The sequence below is a fragment of the Leguminivora glycinivorella genome, chromosome 19 (genome assembly GCF_023078275.1).
Source record: "Leguminivora glycinivorella isolate SPB_JAAS2020 chromosome 19, LegGlyc_1.1, whole genome shotgun sequence".
Classification (NCBI taxonomy): domain Eukaryota; kingdom Metazoa; phylum Arthropoda; class Insecta; order Lepidoptera; family Tortricidae; genus Leguminivora; species Leguminivora glycinivorella.
In genome coordinates, this window is record NC_062989.1 from 10854323 (window position 1) to 10862110 (window position 7788).

At 39.1% G+C, this 7788-nt stretch overlaps 1 protein-coding gene across 1 annotated transcript; it reads right to left on the reverse strand.

The window, feature by feature from the left end:
* Window positions 1–581: 581 nt before the first annotated feature.
* Window positions 582–1592, reverse strand: LOC125236771 (protein PELPK1-like). The gene has a single exon (XM_048143696.1). It carries the CDS (start codon window positions 1590–1592, stop codon window positions 582–584), a length of 1011 nt encoding a protein of 336 aa, XP_047999653.1.
* Between the last annotated feature and the right edge of the window lie 6196 nt (window positions 1593–7788).

A 7788-nucleotide genomic window follows, 5' to 3' on the forward strand; every position in this document is an offset into this window, starting at 1 on the left:
GTTAGTTAAGTGTTGCTGTTAGTGCCTACATGAAATTCTTTTTTTCCATTTCAAGTCAGATTTTGGCCATAAAATATGAAAACAATTTATGATTTCTATTAATTTATTTAAAACTGGGAGATCATCTTATCCCTAAAGATGACGCATATAGGGAACTGCTCTCATCCCAATCAAGTTGTCCATGCTAGGGTAGAAGCCGTTTATGGGCATATAAGTCTGATGGTTTATAAAATATGGCGGTAAAGCGCCTGACGGCATAACAGAAGGTTCGCAGGGGTCCACAGCAGGCTCCACAACTGGTATTAAAGGCTTAGGTAACTTTGGCAGCTGAGGCACAACCAACACCTCTCCAACGCAAGGATCTTCAGGTTTGATCATGGGAGAAGAGATTTCTACACGTACTGGAATATTTGAAGCTGTAGGTAACTCAGGAACAGGCATTAATGGGAATGGAACCTCTGGAATTGCAATAGGAATATCTTCAGGACAAGGAGTAATTATGGGATCTTTTGCGGGAAGCTCCGGGACTACAAACACTGACTCTTTTGGTATCTCCATTGGCTGGTAGCTAATTTCAGGAACTATTTCAATCGGCAGGGGCACAGGAGCTGGCAGTGGGGTATACTCAGGAGCAGGTGCCATGGGAATCTGCACAGGTATAGAAGCTTCTTTCTTCGGCATTTGGGCACTAAAAATTCTGGCAGTACAGGGGGTTGTGGAACGTTGACAGGCAGAACTTCAGGAACGATTATTTCGTCAAGACATGGTTCTGGTAGTGGTACGATTTCTTGTACAGCAGGCATTGCGACTGTGGGCAGTTCTGGTGCAACTGGTGCTTCTTGTATAACGGGTTCAGGTATAGCGACAACGGTAGGCTCTTCAATCGGCATTGGAAGTGGAATGAACTCTGGCGACAGCGTCTCAGGAAAACGAACATCAATTCTGACAGTTAACTCAGGCATTACAAGAGCAGGGAACTCTGCCGCTTGCGGTACTATTACTGGCAGCCCTGGCTGAGGGATTTCTTGAACAATTTCTTCGTTGACACAAGGTTCAGTTTCTACGATCTGGGGCAAAACGGGCATGGCTTGTGGAGGTAAGGCTGGCGCTACAGGAATATTCACAATAGGCATTTCAGGTGCAAAAACGGGTTCAATAACCGGCATTGGTGGTACATAGTCTGGAACAGGGTTTTCTTCAACAGCCGGGAGTTCAGGCATCACGAATGTTGGTAGTTCGGGGGGCTGTGGTACTACAATAGGCTTATCCGGGATCGCAACTACTTCATCCAAACAAGGTTCAGGTTGAATTTCGGGCACAACAGGCATTATAACTGGTAGTGCGGGAATATCCATAGCTGTAGTTTCTGCTACTAAAGCAGGCTCGCAAGGTTCAGCAAGTGAAGGGGTTGCTACCATCACAGGGTTGAACTGTGGAATCAGAACTGGCGCTTGAGGAGCAACCACGGGTTTCTCTGCTATTGGCAAGTGTATAGCCTGAGGGTCATCACATTCCACGTCTGGTTGAATGTAAGGAGCGATGTACGGAGGATAGTGGTCCAGGCTGCCTGGCAAAGCAGGCATGAGGACCATCTGGGGATGGAATTTTGGCCTTTGTATTACGCGGCCTGATGTGACAGACGCGAATATAAACAGTATCACGGTTTTCGAAACCTGAAACAATTTGCAAAATAATTAGTAAATTATTTTCTATAAAATTTCAAACCTGTAAAACTATGTACCTACTTATTACAAACTCAAAAAAATAAATAATGAGGTTAACAACATCATCTTGGAACTTTCGTGGTTTGACATTGTAACATACTTTTTCTAGATGAATAAAACAAACTCAGAATTAAAGAAGTAAAAAGTAATCAAATATCTCAAAACTAAATTAAAACTCTAAATAAATTTGATCAAAGAAAAGTTTTACCATGATTAGTGTAGTTTGTGGACAAAAGTAGAAGATGTTATGATCGATTAAAAAACTTCGCAACAATTTATAGCTTTTTGATTATTTCGAAATGTAGGAATACGAGTATTGTACTGTGCAATTATTAAAACTTGATCGAGTGTTTAAGTAAATGAGTAATTAATATGCTATTTATCACTTCATTTGTTTTTCAATGATGTTGCTTAGCTTAGCTATACATTAGTTATACATTAGTATCTTGACAATCGAGTATTTAATCGATTTTTATAGTTCCGTGCCCAAAAATTAATTGTATTAATTATGTTCAACTGGTTTAAATTTAATGAATCTGAGTTATTAATTCAATTGTTTGCCTACTATGTAGTAAGAACCTTAATAAACCTCTGGGTCATAATCCATCCTAAATCCTATAACATCCAATTTAGGTTACGAAAAGAGTATCCTAATGGAGCATTATTTAATCGCTGCCCCAAATTCAGGTCCCAAAACCCATCTCAATTGTTACACCATAAATGGCAATTATGGCAATCAGTGCCAATCATTACAGTAATATGATTCTGGCCTCGAGGGAGTTACTGCCTTATAAAAAATATATATTAACTATATATAACTTCTTATAAGCTAACTAGCTTTTGCACGCGGCTTCGCTCGCGTTAGAAAGAGACATAAAGTACCCTATGTCACTCTCCATCCCTTCAACTATCTCCACTTAAAAAAATCACGTCAATTCGTCGCTCCATTTTGCCGTGAAAGACGGACAAACAAACAGACACACACACTTTCCCATTTATAATATTAGCATGGACTAAAGCCATAGAAAAAACGCATGTGCCTCGGTACCGGCACCTTCAAGAAAAAAAATTTCGCGTTTAGATGGCGACACTGATAATGATAAATCTTTAATAATTTTAACACATGAGTGAAATGATGTAGTTGAAAATTGTTAAAAGATGGCAGTAAAGTATAATGTTTTATCAAAATTGCTGTCAACTTATCTTCGTCTGAGTACAAATTTCCTTTTCAAAAGTGTATCGTATGACGTTTTTCAGTATAGATTGAAGTTTCTGAAGTTTCTGAAGTTTCGACCTCATAAGATCTGGTGCCGTAGCAGAATGGCATTTCTGCGACGCGAAACGAAAACGAAACGCCGCGAAAGGTAGTCTGGCTCTGTCGCGCCAATACGCAAGAGCGATAGAGATAGATATCTACGAGCGTTTCGTTTCGTGAGCGTTTGTGCCATTCGGCTACGCACCCTGAACCACTTTGACTATTAGTGCGGGCAAAAAGCAATTCGTAACTCGTCTGTCGTGTTTTAATTTATCGCCACTCGCTTAAAACTTCCTTTTTTCCGCACTTATATCGTAATGCACTAGTTTAGTTTAGTTTAGTTTTAGTTTATTTATTCAAGAACAATTTGACATCGTGTTTGAATGTGTATGTACAATAAATATTAACCTAGTATGTTTATATATACAGTAAAATAATACAAACAAAACCATATTATACAATAAATACCCCTTATACTACTATACTTACTTGTTAAATAAAACAATGATAAAAAAACTACTTCTCTAAACAATAAAAAACTACTTAACTATTTCTCAAACATGCAATGAAATATTGTCTTTACGTTCCTTAAAATGGGCTGGGAAGTATCGCTTTTTGGGCGCAACAACTCGAGAGGACTGTAAAGGGAATCCATATTATTTTTTAGGCCTAGGCCTGCAAAGTAACTTTTTTTTATAAAATATTGTCCTTTAGAGCATTTTTTATTTATTTCATTGTATGTTTGAGAAAAGCACTATACATGCCTCGGCGTGAAAACGGATTCCCGGCCTCGTATCCCTATCCGGTATAGTATATACCCACTTGGCCGGAAATCCTTATTTTCCCGGCCTCTGATGTAATGTAAGGTGAGGTTGCCAACAATGAGCCACCAAAAATTTAAATCTTAATAAGTCAGTCATAATAGGTCCAAATTCAATTATTTTTATTCAGTGCATTTGTTATTTATCTAGCTCTAAATTTTCATCATTATTTTTTAATAAAACTGAATAGAAGTCGAGATATTTTAGTTTTTTTAAAAGATGAACAATGGCTCATTGTGTACAATCTCTGGTACAGACTGAACCGGTACTATGTATTCAATGAACCGGCCTAGTACACAATGAACCTACCATTATATAATTGCATAGTTTTTGATAAATAATTGCAAAATATACAAACTGATTTAGGTAAATATGGGGCAATTTAATAAATACAACATTTACAATGTCAAAAATGCTTATTTATTTAAACTAAGAGTAGTTTACTAATGTAATCGTCACAATATTCTTCGTTATATGAAAAATAAAGTCTTGCACTTCAAAAAACTTAAATAATATATGTATTATCATATATTTTTGTACTATACATATAGTAACGTTATATTTATATTAACTCTTAAACATGGCAAAAGTTGTACAAAATAGACCTTCCAAAGGCTAACTAGAGAATTACCTAGAGAACCTCCTGGTTCATTGAGTACTCTAGCCTTGTGGTTCAATGTGTGCTAGATATACATTTTCACTTTTTAAATTCGGTAAAAAATAAACGGCACAAGAAAGCCGCATCAGTGAATGTCAAAAAGATAGAGAAATAGTCACTCCGCACAACTGATTAATTAGATAAATCAAACATAACTACATTCTGAGAAAATAAAAAAACTAAATACTTAATTTTTTTCTGTTTTCTTGTCCAAAATCACAAAATACTTCACTAAACGTGCAATTTCAACGCGGACCGGCCGCCGACTGGGGAGCGAGCGGGGGAACCTTAGCGGCGCGTGCCTATGTTCGCAGTGCAGTTTGGCAACGTCGCATTTTCGAATAAAACCGTTGGTTCCTTGTGTACCACTGGTTCTCTGTTGCCCACCTTACCCTACTATTTCTGCCCTCCAGCTGTAAAACGTCGAATTTCAGGCACCTGCGTTAAACGACGTTACCGCTTCCAGGCTCCGTTAGACAGAAATGTAGTATAAACACCTTCGCCTAAAAAACCATCACATTATGACGACCGGTCTGGCCTAGCGCGTAGTTACCCTGCCTGCTACGCCGCGGTCCCGGGTTCGAATCCCGGTAAGGGCATTTATTTGTGTGATGAACACAGATATTTGTTCCTGAGTCATGGATGTTTTCTATGTATGTATTTGTATATTATATATATCGTTGTCTGAGTTCCTGCAACACGAGCCTTCTTGAGCTTACCGTGGGACTCAGTCAATCTGTGTAAGAATGTGCTATAATATTTATTTATTTATTTATTAATATCTGGGCGACCGAGCTTCGCTCAGTTCTATTTTAATATATCACGTCTTTAGATAAAAAAAAACTCTTATAAATACAAAAACAAAAAAAAGACAAAAAACAAAAACTTAATTTCTGACACCTACGATCTATCTGCATACATTAGACCGACCTCGTACGACTGAGCTAAGCGGAATCGATGCGCGCGCGGCGAAATTAACGACCATATTTTACGTTTACTAACGCGAAAGAAAAACTCATGAAAACTCGAAAATTCGCGTTTTCCGGGATCTAAGGCTACGCTAGATCGATTTTTCACCCCCGAAAACCCCCACATAACAAATTTCAGCGAAATCGTTAGAGCGGTTTACGAGATCGTCTGTATATATAAATAAATAAATAAATAAATAATAAATAAATAAATATATATACAAGAATTGCTCGTTTAAAAGTATAAGATTTATTGAGACATTTCTCACTTACTTGACTGGCCAAGGTGTATTAATCGGTCGTGCTAAGTCGTCTAACATTTAGTCGTCAATGGAAACAGACTCTCTTCTTACAAGTGTTTTAAATCTGTCTACAGCAAGTTTATATTACACTAGTATAGTAAATACAACGTCTCTCGCTACAAGTAATAATAAACAAGTACAAAATTCACCTGTCCATCTTTTTCATTACTTACGTGAGCAGAATTTATTTTAGTTGCTTTTGAGTCATGCATTCTTTGTGAGTATTATTTTAGTTTTTTTTAGAATCCTGAGATACGTATTTTTAAACTCGTAAAGTTGCTACATTGCATGTATTGATAAACATTACCTGTGTGCGTAGCCAAATGCATTAACTCTTCACGAAACGCTCACGAAATGTGAACGAATCGTGAGCGATCGTGAAACGTTTGGGAATTCGGCGAAGCACACTGAGCCGCTACCGATACCTACCGTGATTTTTCACGACCGGTCTTGCTAAGCGCGTAGTGACCTTGCCTGCTAAGCCACCGCGGCTTGGTTCGAATCCCGGTAAGGGCCGTGTGCTGAAATTGCCTTATGCTATCGAGTACCTAACGTATTGTAAACTGTCAAAAGCTGGTGATAGATGATCTGGTTTAGTTACGTATATAACATAGCAGTGGCGTAGCGTCGATACAACTCGATTCCTAACAGGTTCCCTAAAATTCTGCAGTATACAAAACAGATCTTAAAAACCCCTCCAGCTTCACCAACAAAAAATTTCACGCGTCGCCACTGTAACACTGTTTACATAGTAAATAAGAGAAGTGTTGTAAATAAGACAAAACAACTGGCAATTTATATTTCTATTTATTTAAAATAGGATAACCAATATAACCATCACAAGAATCCTTAAAGATGATGCACACACAGATCTGCTCTTATTCTAGCAAAATTCCCTGTCAGAACAAACTGAGTATTGGCATTTATTATGATTGTGAAATAGTACTTGGATATTGGCAGAATTTGCCAAGCGCGGATCAAGATGGAGTCTAGGAGGTTGGCAAGAGAAATTGACCAAGTGACTCCTTCTGAGACCTGTAGCCGAACGGCATTTCTGCGACGCGAAACGAAAACAAAACGCCGCGAAAGGTAGTCTGGCTCTGTCGCGCCAATACGCAAGAGCGATAGATATAGATATCAACATCCGAGCGCGTTTCGTGAGCGTTTGTGCCATTCGGCTACGTACCCTGATCAGGCGTACACATTGGCCACGCCACGTGACCCTCCTCTGGATCCGCCCTTGGAATGTGCCCAGTTAACAAAAGCACCTGCTGATGAATCTTCATCACAAACTGTGATACTATGCTGGGGCTCAAAAGGTGGTGGCAGTGATGTAAGTCAGGATCACAGATCGAGAGATCGGACATGCCGGGCAATTTGTATTGAATACGCCTGTCGCCAGTGTGACTAGGGTCAATCGCCGATCAATCTACAATAAAAAAAGTTAATTAACCCACACACTTGTAGATGGACGCTCTTGGAGTTGTAGATGGATGGGCTTGCGTAATACACGCACATCATTTCAATGTCTGTTACATGCGAACAACCAGCGAGTAGTGTCTTCACGCACGCACACAACGACAAGTGTATAGTATTATTATTATTATTGTTTGTTATAGTGGGCCTTTGTGTGTCACGTCGACCAAGAGAGATCTATTGTGACGGCCCTTTGTGGTTAGATATCCTTACTTATGCCCGTTGAATCCAGGAAATTCCAGATTCTTTGGGCTGTAAGGTCTTGTACCTCATAGGGTTGCAGTACCTGCCGCCCTAAGTAGATACTTCTCTTTGACATTAGTGAAAAAGTTAATGAACCCACACACTTGTAGATGGACGCTCTTGGAGTTGTAGATGGATGGGCTTGCGCAATACACGCACATCATTTCAATGTCTGTTACATGCGAACAACCAGCGAGTAGTGTCTTCACGCACGCATACAACGACAAGTGTATGCTTAATGCCACCAGCGGCTTGTTCGCTCCCATGTATTATGCTCTGAGGCTGGCGCTATAGAAATGTTTTAAACAGGCATTTCAAGAACGATAGCGGGTTCACTGATC

Bases quoted from the DNA above. Each gene is read 5' to 3' on its own strand.
- LOC125236771 (XM_048143696.1), bottom strand. From the start codon at position 1,592: ATGGTCCTCATGCCTGCTTTGCCAGGCAGCCTGGACCACTATCCTCCG.